General features: G+C 39.5%; 2 protein-coding genes across 2 annotated transcripts; both read right to left on the reverse strand.

Annotated features, from left to right (window-relative positions):
- Positions 1-1,191: 1,191 nt before the first annotated feature.
- On the reverse strand, positions 1,192-9,789 carry ccdc15 (coiled-coil domain containing 15). The gene is made up of 10 exons (XM_006785069.3): positions 9,402-9,789; positions 8,543-8,692; positions 8,043-8,138; positions 6,676-6,792; positions 6,483-6,584; positions 3,223-3,330; positions 3,038-3,141; positions 2,541-2,738; positions 1,740-1,888; positions 1,192-1,660 (listed from the first exon to the last, which is right to left on the reverse strand). The coding sequence occupies exons 1-10, from the start codon at positions 9,573-9,575 to the stop codon at positions 1,611-1,613; spliced, it is 1,248 nt and encodes a 415-aa protein (XP_006785132.2). The 5' UTR covers positions 9,576-9,789; the 3' UTR covers positions 1,192-1,610.
- Positions 9,790-10,463: 674 nt separating this feature from the next.
- Positions 10,464-19,972, reverse strand: psmg1 (proteasome (prosome, macropain) assembly chaperone 1). Its single transcript, XM_006785070.3, has 7 exons — positions 19,765-19,972; positions 18,368-18,471; positions 17,411-17,556; positions 15,552-15,614; positions 14,256-14,454; positions 12,312-12,442; positions 10,464-10,949 (listed from the first exon to the last, which is right to left on the reverse strand). The coding sequence occupies exons 1-7, from the start codon at positions 19,881-19,883 to the stop codon at positions 10,872-10,874; spliced, it is 840 nt and encodes a 279-aa protein (XP_006785133.2). The 5' UTR covers positions 19,884-19,972; the 3' UTR covers positions 10,464-10,871.
- Between the last annotated feature and the right edge of the window lie 1,962 nt (positions 19,973-21,934).

Here is a 21,934-nt window from a genome sequence, read left to right on the forward strand (position 1 = left end):
ACTCATTTAAATCTAAAATGTACATTCATTTAATTATTTGCACCTTGCATCTGGAACCCCGGGCGAGCAGAGGGAAATGGTTACAAAAAAAATTGCCGTGGTCCTCCGAGTCTGATGACACAGACCGAGCGCTTCCCTGGACGTCCAGCGTTCGTGTCGCATATTAATTACGTCGCGGGACGCTCGGACGCGTTGCTATGACAACTACCCAACACATTGGAAGTTACTCCATTGTAATAAGGAAAATCAGTCCAGTCGTGGCAAGGTGATCCGAGTCCATACTAATGAAAAAGATGTTAAAGCCTAACGGGACCTTATGGGCAACACTTTTCCAATCTTCTATCGATCATTTTTGGTTAGCCTGTGTTGTTGTAATTTCCTGAGATTGTGAGGGAATATCCTAGCAGATCAGCAGTTTCTAAAATATAAAGTTCAGCCAGTCAGGCATCAACAACCATGCCATGTTAAGTCACTTAAATCACCTTTCTTCCCCATTCTGATCCTCAATTTGAACTTAAGCAGGTTGTTTTGACCATGTCTACAAGCCCAAATACATTGAGCTGCTGCCATGTGATTGGAAAATTAAAGGATGTAACAAGCAACTGAATGGGTGACCCACAAAAGGGCCTGTGAGTCTGATATTTTGCCAGTGAATGAGCTACACAACTATGTAACTACAATGTAACAAAAATAACTGGAGCTGATGTTAAAAATAATAAAAGTGTAAATAACTATCACCATTTTAAAACATATAAATGTGCATCGGTCACAAAATCATAAAAAGGAATAAAATTTTTAAAAGCAGATGTTTATAAGACCACACCATTTCAAAATTTGTATTTACCACAGAAAGTGACATTTATTTAAAAAAAAACAACAGAAGTGTTATTTGTTAAATGGAGTCCTAAAACAGGTCAACATGACTCTTGACCCACACAACAAACAGCAAATCCTCACAAGGACATTTTCAAGTCTAAGCATTTCACTGCATATCGTACTGTGTATGACTGTGTATGTGACAAATAAAATTTGAATTTGAATTTGAAAAGTTTAGTTGCTTACTCAGCACATTAACTACCGCCATTAAAACTACATACACAGAGTAAGACACTGCACAAATTCCTTCATTACCAATAAATAAATCAAAGCAAATTTCTGTCAGTTTTAATAAGCAATAATTAAACAAAGCCAAAGAGTTCAAAAGGAAATTTTATACTCCATGTCATTCTTCACAACCAGCAGAATAAATATAGGAATCTGACTGTTCAGTGACAACATGATCAGATTTCCAAGTATTAACATCAAAGATCTGGGGAAAGTGAAGATGACGCAACAGGCAAAGACAGGAGTCAAAGGCAAAGAGAAACATCATGTTTGTTATTGCTCATTTAGAAAACAATCTGTGCACCAAATCATACGTGAAACGTACGATTTTACTTCTGGAAGACAACAATAAACTGAAACATATAAATCTCTTCTATTGTGGAGGCTCAACGTGTCCTGGACTCCTCAGTGCTGAGCGAGAGCACTGATCTGAACGTAGGCTAGAAAACATACACAAGATTTTCCAAAATCTGAGACCGGACCTTTAGGCAGACATCAGCTTCCTTTTACTGCAAATCCAAACTCGCCAACGCTGAATGTAGGGCCTGGGCATACACTGCAGAACAAAAAAATGTTTTCATGTAGTTGGATTAAAGCTCAGTAAGCAACCAGATGGTTGAGTGTGAATTCCTCACCTTTGGGATTATTGTAGAAAACACAGTTGTTAGCGCAGGTGTCGGGGTGGGAGTCCCAGAACGAGGACGCACAGCAGCAGAGAGGAGGGAGCTCCAGTTTCGCCTGAGCCATTCGCTCCTTCATTTGAGCTCTCAGAGCTTCAATGAACCTGCAGAAATAATAAGGAGAGCTTCAGCTTCACAAAGCCATGCATACATTTTTTTAAACAGTGGTTTGTGAGGGTCATACTTACAAACAGGGGGTATCACTTCTCCCATTTGTGTAACTGGGACTTAAAATTTGATCAATTTTATTATATATTTATTAATGAAGTCGCAGCTAAAGTCAAGCTCATTTTATTTCTAACAACACAAAAACAATTAGAAAGTAAAATTTTAACTCTTCGCCCCATAAAGATGACTTCACATTCTCCCCTTCCCCTACTGATCACTTGTCAATATACAAAAATGTCTTGATTGATTATACACCACATCTCACTGGACCTGGAAATGGACCAGACTCTAGCCAGGAAGAGGCAGAAAACACTGATGGGGAGAAATATTATGTGACTCCAGATGAGTGCCAGAAAATGAAAATTAACCCTACAGACCCACATATGCCCCGTCTCTCAAATAGGTTTGCAGCAGGTTTACATCTGTTATCCTATTGGAGGCTACAAAAGCCTTCAAAATCTAGCCTTAAATAAAAATCAAGTAGCACTCTCCAATGACTGCAAACAGACTTCCACATTTAAACATCAGTGGATTTTCCTGTTTTAATTGCATTAGGTATATTCAGTTGAGTCTCTATTGCTTAATTACCTAGCAGCTACTTTGCCTTTCTCCTCTCTTTTCCTCCTCTGTAGCTCCACAGCTCTCTCCTCCTCCTCCTCAAGCTTTAGTCGCTCCAGAATCAGCAGCTCCCTCTCCTCCAGCTTCTGCCTGGCCTCTGCGAGCTGTCGAACTCTCTCCAGCTTCCTCTCCTCCTCCAGACGCATCTGTTCTTTCTCTGCTTTGATCCTTCAGTGAAGACAGGAACACGCGAAAGGAGATTTTCACTGACAATAACATGTAATTTAAGTTTAAAGGAGGGTTTTTTTAATTACTTTGGATATCTATTCAAGCAAGCTCCAAGCAAGCTCACTGTTCAGTTAAGAAAACAAATGTTTTTATTTCCTCTACTGTGAAAATGTGTCATGTTAGAGAGATCTGCTGTTTGACACTTTATAGAGAGATCTCAGGATTTAGATTCACTTTAATGGAACGCCCCAAACCACAAGAGGAAGCGATACAGCATGCTACGCCTGTCCTCTCTTCACCTTGCTGTCTGTTTCAGGTGCTTCCTGTGCTGCTTGTTCTCCTTCACTTGCTCTCTCTCGATGTTCATGGCCAAGCGGCGGTGCATCAGGAACTGAGACTGGCGCTGCAGAGACAAACACGCTGTCTGTGACATCTGACATCAAACCAGTAAAGCCAAAGGTTTGTGCATGCTTCTGATTCCTACCTGTCTTTTCAGTTCTTCTTGGTCAGTCAGAGGCCAGATTCTGAAGCTGGATGTGAATCCCGAATCAGGTTGTGATTGTTCAGGATTCCACAGTGGACGTTCACTTCCCTGAAAAGCATACAAATAAAATAAAATACTGACCCTCAGCCAAAGTAATGTATGTATGAAGGTGTTAAAAGCACATTATTATCAAAAAGTTGACATTCAAACAAACATTTCTTTTAATAAAAATAAATAAAATAAAAATGTATTCCTCCAAAATATCAGTTTATAAGCATAAATAGATATTCAAATATTAAAAAATTGACTTTATATTATTGGTTAATGTTGACACATCCTATAAGAACTCATTTTAATAAGAGTTTCCTGCAGATCCAATCTCTGATTTATCCTATTCTCTGCTACAAGGCTACTTTGTTATATTTCCCTTTATTAATTAGATACTGTAGTTTGTACAGTATTTATTGGATAATACTTCCCTTAAAAGCCAGGTTAGATTCCTCGACCAATCAAAAAGTAGTGTCTTATTACTTAATGCTATAACTTAGCATTAAGTAATAATGATATTAGTTAATAATAAGTAATAATTACTTGATGAATAACATCTGTAAAGAAAAACGCCTTCAAAAAAGCAAAACTGTGCCAATCATAACATAAAAAAAGAAGAAGACACAAGTATAATATACAAAAAAGCCTTTGAAGAACAAGCCTGAGATATTTGTAACCATTAGAGGTTACAGCTTTAAGAGACCTGACTCAAAACATAGAGAGCAGTAACTTGTTGACACTTAAATGTATCTCAAGGAGGGGCTCAAAAATGTGGTGTTTGCCACCACATTTTCTCCTTTATCTTAACAGTTACAAAGAAGTATCAGTAAATATTGGCATATTTTATCTGGTGACCCTTCCACAGGTTATTTGTTCAATAATATATCAATTTGTGCTAAAAACCTGAGAGAAATACTAGCCAGGGCTCATTGTCATAATTCTTTATCCTTCTGCTTTTCTGCTGTACCAGGAGATAATAACCCCATGTCTAAACTGGGAAGCTATGATATAAGCGGATACCTTTTGTGCACTGATATTTGATATTGAATATATGTTTTTGTCATTTAGCTGCAGAATATTTATGGGTTTTTTCAACATCTGTTAACTTCAGTGTTAACTTTCTGCCTACATTTTTACACATTTATTTTTCCTATGTCTAGTGATTTTAACATCATAGATTATGTGTGTATATTGATATTGTCCTAATACTATTTTTCAAAATCTGTATTTTTGTATGTTGTGCTGGTTTTATTTTATAATTAGAGCTCTGATTTCTGAATGTTACAGGAATCTAACCTGACTTATTGTGACTGTTGTCTGTATTAGGCTACCCTGATTATGACTTATTGCTGAAATATTTCTGCCATTAATAAATTAATTAATTAATTAATATAAAGAACTTTCTACTTTTTTGCTGGCATCTTATCCCTTTTCTATTGGCCAATATTTATCTTCAATTCATCCCATTAATCCCATTGATCCCATTAGTGCCCCCTGCAAACCTGAAAAGGATAAGCTGAAGCGAATGGATGGATCAACAGTAGCAACTAAAAGCATTACAAGGTAGTGTAGTGCACTTTGAAAATGTATAACATTCATATGCATAACTCCATATGTACAGGCTGCAGCTGGTAAAGATTAAAGTTATGCCACAGTTAAGGTGTGTGCAAAGTGAGAAACATTTAAAACAAGTGACAATTTTAACAACACTCTAGTTTTTTTACACAGGTTTACTCATCCAGCACACTCACAATCTCAAAACACTGTTTTTTAAGATACACACAACCCTGAGGCTAAACTCACATCTGTGTGGTTAGCTGACAGCTCACTCAATTTTCTGTGAAAACAAGCCAACACAAAAACAAAAGCAAAAATCTGTACAGACAGAGGAAGCCTGACATAAGCCTTACTTTATGTTACTGTCCTTGTTTGGAGCTTATAATGATTCACAAGATGTGAGAGGGAACTGGAAATTACATTTATATATATTTTTTCCATTAACCTCACACACATCCACGTCATTATCATGATGATGATGATGATGTTGATGTGGTAAAATTAAACATTACAGCCTGTACTGAAATAATGAAACCTGACCTGGTTTCAGGCTTATAATTCTGCTCTTTGAGGCGTTATATCATGCTCATAAACTTTGAACTATACGTGTTTTTGGCAAAAGTGAAACAGAGGCTCACTCTTAAATCTTTAGCCCTTGAAGCTCTTTGCTGAACTGAGTGCTTTCAGACCTGCTTATGGAACAGAATAACTGGACGTTGGTGAGGGTGGACTCTGCCAGTGCAGCAACCCAGGAACTTTTCTAATGGCCGTCAAACCACGTCTTTATCGGCATACACCAAAGTGTCAAAACTCATCATTAAAGGTACAACAGAGGTAATCAAATCTAATCTTTGTGGGTTGATAGAGTTGAGTTTATCATCATGCTCTAGCCATCCCATGTAGGCAAAATAATTCTTAAGAATCCACATTGGACTTTAACATTAAACGCAATGATTTACACTCAATAAACACTGTGTAAGGCATTTAAAAATGCAGCAATAGAGAAGAGGAGAAAAGCCTACTACTCTTCCTAGCACTGAGCTTTCAGCCTGACATCCACCAACAGTTAAAGCATCAGATTTTCTGTTTACCATCACATCGCAAAGAGCCAAGTTCTGACCTTTACTGTAATTGCTAAACTGCCTGATCATCAAACTTACTATCTACATCTTGCTGTTTTCAGCCTGTTTCAATATGGCGTAGCTACCGTGTAGCCACCTATTAATTCAACTTCCCATTTCTGAGTGGCTTGTCTATCTCCCTGCCCTAAAAATACCCAGCTTTATCTTCATTTTTGAGTGACTGAGGAGGAAGCATAGGGTAATTTTCCATAGGGTACTTCCGTGCAGGCTTCACTTTTAAGATCCAGAAGCTTTACATCCATCTTTTAAATACTATATGACATGAAAGTGAAGATAATTTTTAATGGAGGTGTTCAGCAAGTTCCAAATTCACTGAATTTCAATGTTGGTTTTTGACTAAAAAAGCATCTTACAGTGCAAATGCACCTGCTCAGAATGTTCCAAATAATTTAACCTTATCTGTAACTATGTGGTGGCCGAGTTGGTCGGTAAATTTGTGGATATAATGAATTTCACGTTAAGAAAAACCATTAAAAACTGAAAGGAATAAACACAGTTTGAATATTCAGTCACCTTCTGTTGAACAAGTGGACATTCATGTCGACTGGTGAAGACAACATCATCTTCCTCTCCTAGAGCATCCTCCTCTGCTCCCAGAGCATGAGATTCTGCTTTCTGTGAGGTGAAGAGGGAAATGTTTAATTATAACCCGAATATGGAATTATGGGTTTGAAAAGAGGAACAAGCATGAGACACAGGCGCTCACATGTCTCGTTTGAGAGATGTTCCAGCTGCCTCCAGGAAGTTCTGACGTTGTTTCCTCTTGCTGCATCACCTGACAGGCAGCCAGTCTGAGTCTGACCTGCCTCATGCCTTCAGCAGACTGGAAAATTGTGGAAATAAATACAAATCCAGATTAATCAGTGTCACATTGTGTGAAGTCACACAAGGAACAGTGGAATCATTCTGCAATCCAAGAACAGCACACTTTACACACTGCAAAATATAAACAATCAGACACAATAAAATAAAAAAAAAAGAACATTTACAAATAACAAGGTCTCAACAAATAGATGGACGTTTGAGGCAGATACTGCAAACTTCATATAAATTTATTTTAAATTCAATGATAATACTTTTAAAACATATTTAAAAAACTTTTAAGAAAGGATGTCAAGGCTGGTTAATGAATCCTATAAAGAAGATGACTATCAGTTTACAAGTGGAATGAAAACTCGATGCGCCCCTGGTGGACAATAAACAATGCAGACACTCTTTGTAAATATCTACATTACATTAAATTTCTCAGCCACACCTTACCCACACACACATGTCCCTGATCAACATGTCATTAAAGACGAAAGAAATATACAGGTTTAAGAGCTTCTTATAATCAGGAAAGACTCTGGAAAGACTCTGGGACCTACAAATGAAGCCACAAACTGCACTTCTTCTAATGGCCATTTGAGGCTTGATGCGAAAGATCGTCAGTCTCAATAGACTCACATGTTATATGAGCACATTTACAGTTTTGGTCTCTATGGATACTTGCCCCCTTTAATGACACCTGTGTGGTGGGTGACCATTTTATAATTCATCAGCTTGGATTTTGTTAAGCCTTAAAGTTAGGGTGTCGTCCTGTGACTGGCAGGAGGTCCTAAATAGGCAGCTGTGGCCAATCAGTGTCTGCTAGGCCTCAGCTTCACCTACTTGAAGTAACTGAACTGAACCATTTCGCCATTTTTAGTGCATTCTAGAACATTTTAATGTATATATCTGAAAAATGTTACAATGCATCCAAGAAGTTTGTGCTTCAGTTTTGGTGAGTGAGTTTCTTGTATTTTATTAGTGTGATAATAAGCAGGTGAGCTGCACCCATACAGTTTATGGATGTACTGTGAAAACCAAGATTGCTATTGCCGGGTGAAAACCAATGAGTGCTGGATTTTTTGAGGCCGGACTGTCTCGGCCTGTACATGCGCAATATGTCAAGTTCTTTCTCATTAAACTGGGAAAATAATTTCTTCATGGCCACAAGTGTGTGACCAGGATGATCACTGCATCCTACCCTTAAAACCAACTAGGGTGGGTGGGTGCACGCATTGTACCTGTAATTATTTACTAATATCTCACCTCCTGAGGTCTCCTCTCCATCACCCTTTGCTGTGCAGCAGTTCTCACTGTCTCACCTTCATGATGGGTCCAGATGACTCGCGTGTCAGGTGTCACCTGGACAAAAAATACACCATATGCAACAATACAGGACAAGCAGACAACAACATCAGCAGCAGCAGGAAAGGCAATCACAGGGCTCAGCTATCCGTGTGTTTAAAATGTGGTCTCACAAAGTTTTCTCAGATATGAGGAGCTGCTTCTTCTAAGGGTTTTATGTTATCATCAACATGCCATTTAATTAGAGATTAAATGTAATAAAACACCTGGAACATATTTGATAAATTTAACAATGACAATGATAGTACATTACAATTTGTTTTACCTTTTCTAAATGATAGTCAAAATAACTCAATAATGTTAGCTATAAATCCTGTTAGCTGAAGTGTTAATTTCAGGTGGGAATCTGGGGTGAAAGGAATATAATTAACACTTCACTTGAGTCATTTTTTTTTTTTTACCACTGGATCTGTCTGCAGCTGCTGTCTCTTCTTAAACAAATGTGCTTTCTGTGCCACACGGTGGCGCACTTCATCCTGAAAACGCTGAAGGCTCTCTTCGTTCTCCCTCCTTTTCTCTGCCTGTAGCTCATCAGTCAGCAAAGCAAGAGCCTAAACCAAGACACAGGAAAACTAGTTTGGAAAACTGTAGTGAAGAAAACCAAGGGCAACTAAGACTTGCACCAGCTAACCTTATATAAAATTTGCATCTAGGGCAAGTCTACTTGCCAGTTAAATGTCCTTCTATTCTTTAATTAATGTAAAATCCTCCTGTGTCTCAATATTTTTAAGTCTATGATCTTGCACAGTTGGAATTTAAATAGAAATTTCCCAGGTTTTTCTTACCAAATCACAAGTGCACCCATTCATTCATAGTCAGTAGAAGAGAGACAGAATACATGTGTGTTAATGAGAAGGAGACAGGTGTAATAGCGAAGGTGGATGACGACTCACACCAGCAGACAGTGCACATGAGAGGCAAAGAAGAGCGTGCAAGCAGGGTGGAGCAGGTGGAGATGAACATCAGGGTGATTTATGACAGTGAAATGTGAAATTTCTTAGAAATATAATGTTAAAGTGAAGAGTGATTTTAGATTAAGACCAACCAATGTGTGTGGACACACTGGATCTATTCAATATTAATAACAGTTATAATAAACGTCTAAACTGCAATGGATTAAACTCCTCCGGTGTGAATATTTGCTTATATATCGATAGTTCTTTAGTGTGAAGTACAATTAAATGGAAAGGAGACGGGAAGGAGAGCTTATGTCAACAAACAGTAACTGTCAGCAGTTAGCTTCTCCAGATCCAAACTTACAGCCGGATGCTCCACGAAGTCTTGTCCGCCCTCCACCCAGGCTCCCACCGCCACCACCGCCTGGTTCCTCTCAGCCAGCACTCTGCTGGCTCTGAAGGCTCGGTGTTCCTTCATCCGCCCGACTGGAGCTTTGTTCCTGCCGTTTTTAGGAGCTATAACCCGGTTAGCATTCATTGGTAGCCTGGTAACCAGGCTAACGTTTCAAGCAGTGCTAACCCGCAGATAGTAATATTTTTACGCGGGCTTACTACAGACAGACACAGCACATACATCGACTCTATTATGCACGAATTCCACTGTTTAAATGGCAAAAAAAAAAAAAAAAATTTTAAAGCACCTGTTACGAGGACCTGTGCACAATCTAGACCAACTGGTTTGTTTGAGTTTCGCTGACTTCAACTTCTTTGAGCGTTTTGGGGTTCACCGGCGCATTGCTGCCCCCATCTGGCCAGGAGGAAACACTGGCAGGGCTGTCATCCCCACACACTGGGAAATGAAACGACTCGAGATGCTCTTGAACGACTCCATCAATCTGTCCATATCATAAATTATAGTAATAATTTCATAAACAATGATTACATGCATAAATATAACTTGAAAATGTGTAAGAAGACTTTATAGTGAAGCATTTTGGTAGCCTTTGTGACATGTTGCTTTCAGTTTTGTCTTTTTTCTGCACCAAAATGAAACTGTGCTTGCCATAAAATGGAAATATAGGCCCTTCTCAGCCACTGTTGGGCTTATTTTTGCTGTTGCCATAGCATGCACAGCTGACAGGAGATCAGTGGGAATAAGGACACATGCTCGCCCAAAAGGATATGTATAGCACTTAATAACTTCATGTAAGAGATTAATTCAAGAGATTATAGCTCAGAGGACACGTCTATCAAACATGCTTTTTCAAGGCTCACTAATCTGGGAGTGTCATTAGTTTTGGAAGCACAAAAACTCAGAAGGAACCAAAGGTTGACAGATTTCATCCAAGAATATTTGTACCAAATTTTATATGCATTCAAAAAATACTTATCTGACTCTCTAGGGAAAAAAAACCCAATAAAAATATTTATAAAATTGACTTTATTCAGGAATCAGAGAGGGAGGAAAACAGAGGAAACTTGGGCAGTTTACAAATCTGTAGTTTCAAGTAACCTCAGCTGTTTTTATCCCCGATGGAAATGTTTTTACGTGAACTGTCTGTATCACCTTGTGCAACGATTTAGCCTGTAATTCTTAAGAAAATAGTTACATGCAAGTTAAAAGTTTATATATGTTCTCCATAAAGCTGCAACAACTTTCTTGGTATGCATCTGCATTTCTTTGGAAACTTTTAGGACCTATTATTTATGGACAGACTGAAGTAAATAATTAAACTTAAAAGATCTAATTTTTTTTTCCTTAAAATGTCTTTATTTTAAAAAATGACAGCATTTTACGACAGAAAAATAGAATTACAGAGTGTGCAGTACGGACTCAGATATAAAGATTGCTCTGAAGGTCGGTGGTCCTGACAAACTTGCGGAGGGCATCTGTGCTTGGAGACGGATCAAGCTGAGGAGAAAGAGAAATGCAGGAAATTAAAATGAGAAACAGTTTCGTTTCATTTAAATACAGCTTTTTGTTTTTATAAACCCTCATGGATTTGATGACTGATGTTCTCTAAAAACTTGCAACGGTTTCAAAGTATATAAAAGAGATCTCGGGTATAAATAAAGCGCATTTCCATTGTAACTGTAGGCACTGACAAATTTGCTGAAAAAAAACCTCATCTTCTCTGATCTTAGACACCTGACTTGTGAAGTAACCAGAGACAATGTTGCCTGAGTCAGAGCTGGAGCATGAATCACTCTTGGATAATTCATCAGCAAGGGAAGAGCAGCTGCATCGGAAAGCATCTTTAATAATAAGTCAAACTTGCAAACCTAAAACTTTCTTGGGAGATTTTAATCGGTGTCTCCGAGGGCAAGTTTTATCAAATCAAAAATCTTAAAGGTTGAAAGAGAAAAATTATAACACAAGCTGCTGCTGGAATCCCTGCTTCTGGGTTTGGTTTCATTTGGGAACCATATTTCAGATAAATTCAACAGTGAAGCGCTTTCATTTGGCTTCCATTCTGATTCTGCCTCTCCTGCACTGCAACAAGCCATCAAGGCTCATGGGTGTTGTATGGATTAGAGCTATGCACCATGTCGGCCTGATGAACAAAAATGTGATTACTGACAAGATTAAGCCGTTAATGATCCTCGTAATAAAGTAAACCTACAGAAGTTTCACATGAGTTTAGATTGTGGACTGTGTCTACAAGAAATCTCAAAGGTCTAACCAGACAGTCTAAGGAGCTTAAGAAAAGCATCTGGACTTGTTTAAGTTGCTTGAAAACGTTTCACCTCTCATCCGAGAAGCTTCTTCAGTTCTAAGGGTCAAATGGTGGAGAGTCCCAGATTCTCTCCACAATTACCATACCATATAACATGCCTTGAGATGACCCTTATTGTGTTGCTCTATAAATAAAATGTAGGTGAATCTTAAAATAAATAGAGGTTGACAACAAAATAACAAATGCTGAGCAAACTATTTAGAAAATGAAAGTGTTTATGACTTCTCTTAATCACACACCTTTTCAGGAGACACTTTCTTTCAGTTTCACTCACTATCTGTGACTTTTAAATGACCTGTGGGAACTCTGACTGTGGCTATGGTTTGAAAGGCAGACCTTAAAATTGAAATAAACTTTTGAAAGTTTGCTCCTCAAACTTTACAGCTCTATTTCCATCAGCATTAAAACCTGCAGTGGCGTCATCGACTGGGATTCAGCCAAGAGAGCGGCTCAGCAGATGTAGGACATTCGTGTGCATCCTTCCTTTGTGACCTTTTTAAAAGCCTCTTCAGATATAAAAAGGAAAAACAGCTCACCTGTATAGATCTGCCAAGTTTGGTTAACACAGGCTTGTAGGTCTCCATGGTGACAGAGTCAGGGCCAATGACATCACTGTAACACTGGTAAACAACAGCGGCGATGCGGTGGACCTGGCAGTGGTTCAGTACTGATGAAACAGCACAAAGAAGAAGAAGACACAAAGGTTATTGATATGCGGTGTGCGTGACCGTCCAGTGATCTCCTGATGATACATCTGTTTGTTTGGAACCTGCGTCTTTAAGAGCACTCGCACCAAAAATCAGGATGCAGGACTTTGTGTTCTCAGTGAGTGGAGAGGAGCCTAATGGCACCACATTTCATTCAGTTGGCAGAAACTGTTGTCCAAAGCGACTTCTCAAACACACACAGACACACATCAGGAGTAAACTGGGGTTCAGTATCTTACTCAAGGACACTTCAACAAGAAAAGCTGGGAAACAAACCCAGCTAAAGCTTTATTTACAGCACTTTTACAGCCTATTTCACTTTGTCCCATTACTGAAGAGAAAGACTGGTGCTGTGCAGCAGAACTAGGTGTTAAATATGTGTCTTTATAAAGCACCTTCTTAAAGCCACTTTAAACAGAATTCAAGACCAAATTGGAAATGACATACACAGAAAGTGAAAACATTTTCAAGTTAAAACACTGATCTCAGTTCACAATGAACAGTAAGATATTTTTAGCAGCTCGCTTATTTCCCAAGGGGTCACCACAGTGGATAGAGGCGGCTTGCCTGATGCAATAATCCCATTAATCTGGTCTTTGACCGGCACTTCGAGTACATTAATTTATGACCTCTTTAGGCTGGACTTGTGTCTCCATCCAGGGATTTTTTGGCACCACTACACCACAGAGCCCAGATACTTTAAGGTAAAAACCAAAGTATTTGGTTCAGTTTAAGAACATCATCCAAATCACGGCACAAAAGATGGACATAGCTACTGTGACGTCAAACTGAGCTTTGGTGTCTTGAAACCTTTTGCAGTGGGCAAGGTGTGGATGTGATTGAAACCGCATGCTCACTAGCCAGTGACACGTCAATAACAAGACATTAGCATGAGCATACTCCAGATAAATCATTTTGAAATTTAAACAGAACAAAATTCATAAAATGGGCTTCATGTTTTAGTCAGCATGACTCAAATCACATGACCAAGCCCTTAAACTCATAAGCAAACAGAAGTTGGGGCCAAACGCTGCTTTTACAGACTTCTACAGTAATGGGGTGTTTGTGCAAGCACAGGTGTCGCCCTCTGGTGGTCATGAAAAACGTTTGAGGCAATTTCTTTGTTAAGGCCTAATTTATACCAGAAACATGACTTGTTGTAGGTCTGTGAGAAAATTACTTCTTTTCACAGTAATTGTCCTGGTCATCTACACTGTTTCAAATAAATGTCTTACAGAAGTAAGATAAAACTCCTGAGTTAACACATAAGACTCTATAGAAACTCTGTAGAGGGTTTTTTCATTCATTTATAAAGAATGGAAATACGGTCTGCAGAACTAGAGCCTGACCAGTAAATCACCTGGCTTATATTTCTGGCTGATTTTGGCCTATCAGAGATTTATTCATGTATATGTTGTTCAGTAGGAGAATCTGGAGCTTGGCAGGTGTTGATTTCAAACATGGAAAGGAATAAGAGGTGCACATGACACCAAAATAGCTTAGGAAAGGTTGCCTAGAAGGCAGAAAATCTGGGTTAAAGGAAAATGCCTCCCTAACACATCTGTAAGAATAAAGCTGCCATTCAATCAAACATCAAAGGGTTTTTTTTCTGCTAAATTTGCACAGCAATACCACGACTGGAGAAGCAGAGTTGCATTTTTTTATGCAGCGTCTGTAGGTTTTCCTTGTGCGTTTGCAAAATGAGAGAGAAAAAGAAGTACGAACAGTTTAAGTCTGAGACATCCGAGTCACACAGTCGTGCAACAGTAATACCTGCAGCTGCAAGTCCAGTAACTATGTTGGGTTGCTCCAGTGACTGGCAGACAGGCTGATCACCAAAAGCACTGGTGTGGAGAGAGCGCAGGAAGGGAGCGGAGCTGCCGCCCAGATAGTCTGCCGTCTTATAATCAGCCACAGAGGTGTCTGACAGCACCGTCACATTCAGCTCTCTGTGCTGCAGACAGTCAAACACCTACAGGAGACAAAAGAAACACACAGTCAGGCAAACAACACTTTAACCATGCTGGTCACGCTGAAAAACCACCTCCATGTCTCACTGTAATCTCAGTGTGTGGTTAAAAACAAGCCAGTAAATAAATAATTACTGTACACTCAGTGGTTGATTTATTACTGAACACATAAGGGACCTAATATGTACCAAGAAAATGTTCCACACTACCACAAGCCTGAACATTTGGCACGAAGCAGGATAGATCAATGTTGTTTACACCAAATTCTGGCAGCAGGACTGGAGACTCGTGAGACCGGTTGATATTTGCCCAATTTGCTTCTGTTTTGGTGTGCCGGTGCCTAGTACAGCCTAGTTTATTGTTCTCTGCCAAATGGAGTGAAATTTGCTTTGGTCTCCTGCTGCTGTAGCCAATTTGAAGGTTTAGTGTGTGAGATGCTACCCTGCTTTTGCACTATAACAAATCCCAGGAGATCAGCAGTTTCTGATCTCTATAACCAGCCTGTGTGGCACCAACAACCATCACAAGATCACACTTTAACCCAGTTCTCCTGTTTGGTCTAAAAATCTGAGCTTCTTGATCATGCCTGGATGAGATACTGGTAAATGTATATTATAGCAAACCGTATGCTTTATGATGCTGTTGTGCTTCACAAGTGAAACAAAAAATAAATAAATAAAATTGTGCTGAACTAAAAGAAAAAAAAATCGGTTTAGAGACTGAGAAGCAGATGCTGGCCTGAATGGCTCTGCACAAAGAAAAAACAAACTGTATATAAATGATGGAAGTTTGACATTTAAACACATTAAACTTCAAGGGACAACTGCTGTTGTAAAATCATGGCCCTATCCCCAACCCAGAAGTTTTATTTGACCTCTCTAATCTGAATTTATAGGCTCAGCCGGTAGTTTCTTGCATGATCAGGGCTTTCTTTAAATCGGGCTTAGCTTATGAGCATTCAGTGTCAAAAATGCTCAGCTCAAGTCCTCAGAATGGGTTGCCAACAACCACTGGCTCACATTTCACATCATAAAAAAAGTCTAGAATAACAACATAACACAATCTCCCTGCAGTTCTTCGCTTAGTTCATTAAACATACCTTTTCTGTCCACTGAAAAAGCTGGTCTTCTGCAACGTAGCACGACACCTGGCATATCAAAACCTTCAAGGAAAGAAAAATGAAACTTTTTATGCAACAAGTATACTTTCATAATTTAAAAAACGAAACATTTTCAGACGTTTTACATTCAAATGCAATAGGATTTCCCCATATTCTAACTGATTAAATTAGTTTAAATCGGAGAAGAGTAAATCAACATTTTAAGCTCTGCAATAATTAGTTAAAGTTGTTGAATTAAAGTCAAACTAAACACCCAGAGGAAGTATGGATTCTTAAATATTCAAACAATCCAGAGCTTGTGTGGCCATTTTTTGTCTTGAATACAGTGTCTCTCGTTTTGTTTTTTGTTTTTTAATACTACTGCAAACCCACCTACAAGGTGTTTGCCACCCAAAACATTAAAGAAGAATGTACTTGACACTGAAAGACATGGGACCGGTAAATGTGGGGCCCCACGGAAAGACAAAGATGAGTTTAGGTCAGGGGTGGGCAACTCCAGGCCCCGAGGGCCGGTGTCCCTGCAGGTTTTAGATGTGTCCTTGAACCAACACAGCTGATTTAAATGGCTAAATTAGCTCCTCAACATGTCCTGCAGTTCTCCAGAGGCCTGGTAATGAACTAATCATGTGATTCAGGTGTGTTGACCCAAGGTGAGATCTAAAACCTGCAGGACACCGGCCCTCGGGGCCTGGAATTGCCCACCCCTGGTTTAGGTGGTTCTAAACTGGCTAAACTGGGTGTGAATGTGGGTGTGACCTTTTCCGGGGTGTAACCCGCCTCTCGCTCTAGGACAGGGGACAGGCTGTAGCCACCACCTCCACTAAATACGTAGCTAAATTAGTTTGATTCAACACTCTACAACTGATTTTGTTGGTTACGTTAGAGCATTACTTTACTGTTTAGTCAGTTAATTGTCAGAGATTTCAATCAGGAACATGAGGTCAGCAAACACGGGGTATTTTGCCTTTATCAAAAAACATAAACCAATGATTTATCTTCTAACTCACATTAAAGTTTTCTTTCCACCGATGACTGATTAAAGTGGACGCATTACAAACTTCTTCAGGCTTCTCGACTCTTCAAAGAAAAATCACGTTTATTGATCCTACACTGAACTGAGAGCTTTATTTAGACTTAATATCCCTGCTTTTGCTGCATTATTTTCCATCACACACACCAACTACTGTCTAAAACACACTCCTCGCCCTTTAAATCAGCATTAAAAATGAAGGTTGTGCTAGCAGGACTTTTAGTAAATCAGTGATCTTTAAATTAATGGCCAACTGTCGCGGTATCTGCTGTCCACAGCTGCTCCTGTGGTCCCCCAGTACATTAAATCCCAGCAGCCACCTGAAGGCAGCAGGACACGTGTGATAAATCTGAAGCTTCCTCGGCAGCACAGGAGCAACCGTTCACTACATTTATCTTGATTGAATCACGTGTGGCTGAGGGCAGGCGGTTTTGCACACAATCAACCGGTCGGTTATAACTCTGACAACAGACACTAGATTACCAGGGTTCATTAATCCTCTGTGTAATGGCCTCTCTTCCAAGTTTTGTAACAGAACCAGCATTTCATTCTTTACTCTTGCACTGCACGTAATTTATTCAGATTTTTCTTTTATGATATCTCATCTGTTTGCAGCTCGACAGCAAACAGGCCACAGCCATTATAAAGTGCCCTTGATATAAATGAGCGAACATCTCAAACAGCACTTGAAAAATATTAAACAGAAGTTCAGGAGCAAACCCATTAAACTGAATGATCATCGAGTTCTCAACCGTCAGGAGCTTTCAGATATATTTTGAAGTGCTGCCCCGCTCGGTGCGTCACTCACTGTTGGGTTGTCCTTGTGTCTGTAGAAAACACACGCCGATTCCTCGCAGCTTTGCCCCGTTACAGCTCGGCTCCTCTCGTTCCACGCCGACGCACGTCCGATTGTATCCCAGTTTGGCGTGGACAGGATGTGCACTGACAGAAAACCTGTGCAGACAGAGTCTCTCAGTTTTCAAAGAAAGCTCACAAGTTACTCAAGTGTTTATTTCCAAATAGGAAACATGAAATAACAAGAGCGCTACTGGTATCCCTTACAGAAGGGAACAACAGCAAAAGGAAAGATTATGAGCAAAAATAAAAGTCCAGACTTAAGATATTGAAGGTAGGCTTGAAAAACTAATAAGATTATTTAACTGGGATTACAATATAAAGTGCCTTAAGGCAACTATTGTTGTCATTTGGTGCTATATAAATAAAACTGAATTGAAAAAGATCTGATGTCAACTGAATTTTTCAGATCACCAAAATGCATGTTGCTGCTATCCCAGTCCACAGTAGTATATGGCGTTATTGTTGCCGAGGGGCGTGGCCTACTGCCACCTACAGCTGTGGATCAAAACCTCACTTCAAAGAAATAAAACAGTCACCAACTCAGTGAAAACAGTTAGTTAAAAAAATTTAAAAACTACACATTCAAAGGTTCAAGACTCATTGAATAATTGAGAAAATAAGATGCAGATTAAGTGATGATCAAAAGACAAATCCCCGACTGTCTGCATTATATTTCCTGCAGTGTTTTAGCACCATATCCTACTGGCTCCCCATGTCATCATTTTTAAAAGTACAAAAGGTTCTTGGAAATATTCTGTTACTGCCTCTGAGCTGACATTTTGGTCCACCATGTTCCAGTGTCCCGACGGGGATATTAAATATTCATTTAATGTGTAATAACATTGGGCATCCAGTTAAACCAATCACAGGTGAGTCAGCAGACAGGACAGAGACAGCAGCAACTTACTGGAAGCATTTTGTCCCACAGCAAGGATGAAGTCTGAACACTGCAACTTGTTTCCAGACTTCAGCGACTCAGAGACTTCAGGGCTCCAGTGCAGATGAACCTCTCTGTTTGATTTTATGGAGAAGAAAGAGTTTAAAGATTTTCCCCCCAATCAACATTTTTATACATTTATAAAACTGCTCCTCCTAATGAGATCTGCCAATCCTGGGTTCTGGGCTTAGTGAACAAAACAGCCTTCCACACGTCGTTCTACGAAGATCACTAAAATCAAGTGTATTGCTGTAATAGGACGCCACTGTTGCAACAGTTTGTGATATTTCTGCCCTCCCATATTCCATGAACAACTTTAAGTGATATTATGGGAATTGGGAAGCATTCAGAAATCATGTACAGGGCAGGATTGCTGAGTGCTGAGACATACAGAGTGTAAACGTCGCCTACGCTCTTGCTTGCTCATTGAAAGCAGAGCTCCAAACTTCCCCTGGCATTAACATCAGCACAAAAACTGTGTGCTTACAGGTTTACAGGCTTTGAAAAACTTAATTTTAATTTTTTTTTTTTTCCTCTTACATAAAAGAATCATGAAATCATTCCTAAAATGTGCCATTCTCTAGAACGAATTCTGGAAAAACTACACATACAAATAATTTCATGATTTTGTAATGGATAATGCCTCCATCTCACCCTTCCAACCTAACATCTTCCTCTGTCAGACCAACCCTTTGTATCTCCTCCTTCATTGCATCCATTATTTTTCTCTGTTGTCTTCCTCTTTCCGTCACCCTGAAAGCTTCACATTTAAAATCCTTTGCATTTAAAGTCCTTACCCTCACCTCCTACCTTTCCTTCTCTCTGGCAGCTTCCAAACACACATCTTCTCTTCCTCTGTCTTCAACCAGCAGCACTGATAAACCGGGCTTCGACTGATTTTTATGGAAATCTCACTCTTGAGGATGCCCTTCCTGACACTACCCTAACGTTTTGTTTGACTACTAAGTTTCTGTATTATCATCATCATCATTATTATTATTATTATTATTATTAACCATTTCCGTATTTAAGGGCATAATAGCAATGACAATGTTGCCATATCTTTTTGTACACTTGATGAAAGTGTTAAAAACTGGTTCCTGCATTAATGCTGTTTGAATGGGTGAACTGAAAACTCATGTGTCATGTTAGCTCAGTTAGCTTCAGCGGCAGATATCCATCCAGCTGACCGAGTAAGAAAATGCTTAAACTGGGATGATATAGTCTGCATACCTTTGTACGTCTTAGTATTTCACTGGCAATAATCTCTGAATTTCAGCGAGCTAACTAGCTAGATTAACTAAACCCGATTCCCCTCTGCATGCTCTTTCTGCGTTCACTCCCCGATGCTACAGCTAGTTATTTACCTTTTTTCCTCCAGCTCTCTGCGGATTTGCTCATCTTCCTCGTTTTCATCAAGCTCATCGTCGTCTTCTTCCACAGCCCGAGAGTAAACCGACAGCACTTCCCCGAAAAACGTCGCCATAATCGTTGTGCTTTCAGAACAAAGTGAAAGTTTAGCTACAGATTTTTCAGACAGGTAGCCATGACGTGCATGCCACGACTTCCGCCGGCAGCAGGATCTCTTCAGAATAAAAGCCTAATTTTAAACACTGAAATTTCAGAATAAATGAGTTGAGCCTACTAACCCCAGATGACCAAACATGAAGTCCAGTGGACAGCAACAGCATTGGCCAAAATTGCAAAGAAATAATCTTTAATACAAATTATATCAGTAAATTCCTGTTTAGCTCCTCCTGTGGGAATACCAATATTTCACAATAATGAAAATACTTGGATATTTAAAAGTAGCAGTTTCGTGAAATAACCACTCGATCTGACCAAGGTATGCATAAGAGCATTTATAAAGGCACACCATATGAACTGAACTGATTGAACTGATTTCTTCGACAAAACAGTGAGTTCACTGTTCTCAAATCCCCTCCAAAGTCTCCAGATGTCAATCCAACAGAAATCTTTGGGATGTGGTGGAATGGGAGAATCAAATCATTGGTGTGCAGCTGACAAATCTGCAGCAATCCCGTGATGCTATCAAGTCAGGACCAAAATCTCTGAGGAATGTTTCCAGTTGCTTGGCAGTTCGGAAGGTCAAAGGAAGTCTGAACCAGTGCTAGAAAGGTGTAGCCAAGGAAGTGGCTTGTGAGTGTAAAAATATGGAACTGCTAATCATGTGTTTTGTAAACAGATCCTTCATTAAGAGGATCTTACTTTTAACATTTCTTTATAAATAATAATAATAATAATAATAATAATAATAATAATAATAATAATAATAATAATAATAATAATAATAATAATAATAATAATAATAATAATAATAATAATAATAATAATAATAGGGGCAGCACGGTGGCACGGTGGTTAGCACTGTTGCCGCACAGCAAGAAGGTCCTGAGTTCAATTCCAACATCAGGCCGGGGTCTTTCTGTGTGGAGTTTGCATGTTCTCCCCGTGTCTGCGTGGGTTCCCTCCGGGTATTCCGGCTTCCTCCCACCGTCCAAAGACATGCAGCTTGTGGGGATAGGTTAATTGGATAATCCAAATTGTCACTAGGTGTGAATGTGAGTGCGAATGGTTGTCTGTCCCTGTGTGTTGGCCCTGCGACAGACTGGCGACCTGTCCAGGGTGTACCCCGCCTCTCGCCCTATGACAGCTGGGATAGGCTCCAGCGCCCCCCGCGACCCTGAAAAGGATAAGCGGAAGCGAATGGATGGATGGAATAATAATAATAATAATAATACATTTAAGATCAAGTCTGCTGTTTGTGGTCAGTGAAGTATGGAGTTTGACTCTCATAAAGTTATCTAAATAGTTGAATCTCTTAACTCCTTGAGATAAACTATGTCAGTAGGATGGATTCCTGTTAATCTTTTTATCGTTTCTGGGTTGTGAATGAACAGGACGAATGATTAAAACAAGAAAAGGTATTTCAATGTTCAAATGAGCAAGGGGTCAGCTTTAAGATCAAGCTTGAAGCAAGTGAAGCATAATATTACCATCTCATGTGCAGAAATACCTTAAATTGAGTGGCTCAAACATGCTGTGCGTGCACATGGAGAAGTGCAAAACCATCACTCCACACAATCCTTGGGGGAAGCTCAAAGCCCGAGGCGGCATGACTTTTCAGCGTTTTTCTGCCATTGCAGTTCACTCAAATCAATGAATGATTTAAGGCTGTGGCTCTCCATCGAATTTACATGGTGTGTGGTTTTACAATGCATAATGGCTTGAATACGACAAGCAATTAGAGTCGGGATGCTTGATGTACTATTTCTGGCCTTGGTACCGATCAGAGGTAAACTTGACATGCCACATGGCTCCACCAGCGTCTTACTGGTAATGCATAATTAACACGAGAGGAAGAAAGCAGGAATACAAAATTTCAGAAGCTTTCAAATTACCTTCAGCTGTATAGCTAGCTGGAAACACAAGCCAAGTCATGTTAGGGCAAATTGGCCTCAAGTTGACTGCAGAGCATCCACCCCATCTATTGTATTGTATAATTCATTTTCCCGT

This window comes from Neolamprologus brichardi, chromosome 10, assembly GCF_056152115.1.
Source record: "Neolamprologus brichardi isolate AB-2024 chromosome 10, ASM5615211v1, whole genome shotgun sequence".
NCBI lineage: Eukaryota > Metazoa > Chordata > Actinopteri > Cichliformes > Cichlidae > Neolamprologus > Neolamprologus brichardi.

Excerpts from the sequence above, each read along its gene's own strand:
- ccdc15 (XM_006785069.3), bottom strand. The coding sequence starts at position 9,575 with ATGAATGCTAACCGGGTTATAGCTCCTAAAAACGGCAGGAACAAAGCT. Across the intron at positions 8,139-8,542 it reads AGCTGCAGACAGATCCAGTG|GTGACACCTGACACGCGAGT; the intron begins GTAAAAAAAAAA and ends TTTTTTGTCCAG. Across the intron at positions 6,793-8,042 it reads TGGAGAGGAGACCTCAGGAG|TCTGCTGAAGGCATGAGGCA; the intron begins GTGAGATATTAG and ends ACAATTTTCCAG.
- psmg1 (XM_006785070.3), bottom strand. The coding sequence starts at position 19,883 with ATGGCGACGTTTTTCGGGGAAGTGCTGTCGGTTTACTCTCGGGCTGTG. Across the intron at positions 12,443-14,255 it reads TACTGGACTTGCAGCTGCAG|TACTGAACCACTGCCAGGTC; the intron begins GTATTACTGTTG and ends CTGTTTCATCAG. Across the intron at positions 10,950-12,311 it reads AACTTGGCAGATCTATACAG|CTTGATCCGTCTCCAAGCAC; the intron begins GTGAGCTGTTTT and ends CTTTCTCCTCAG.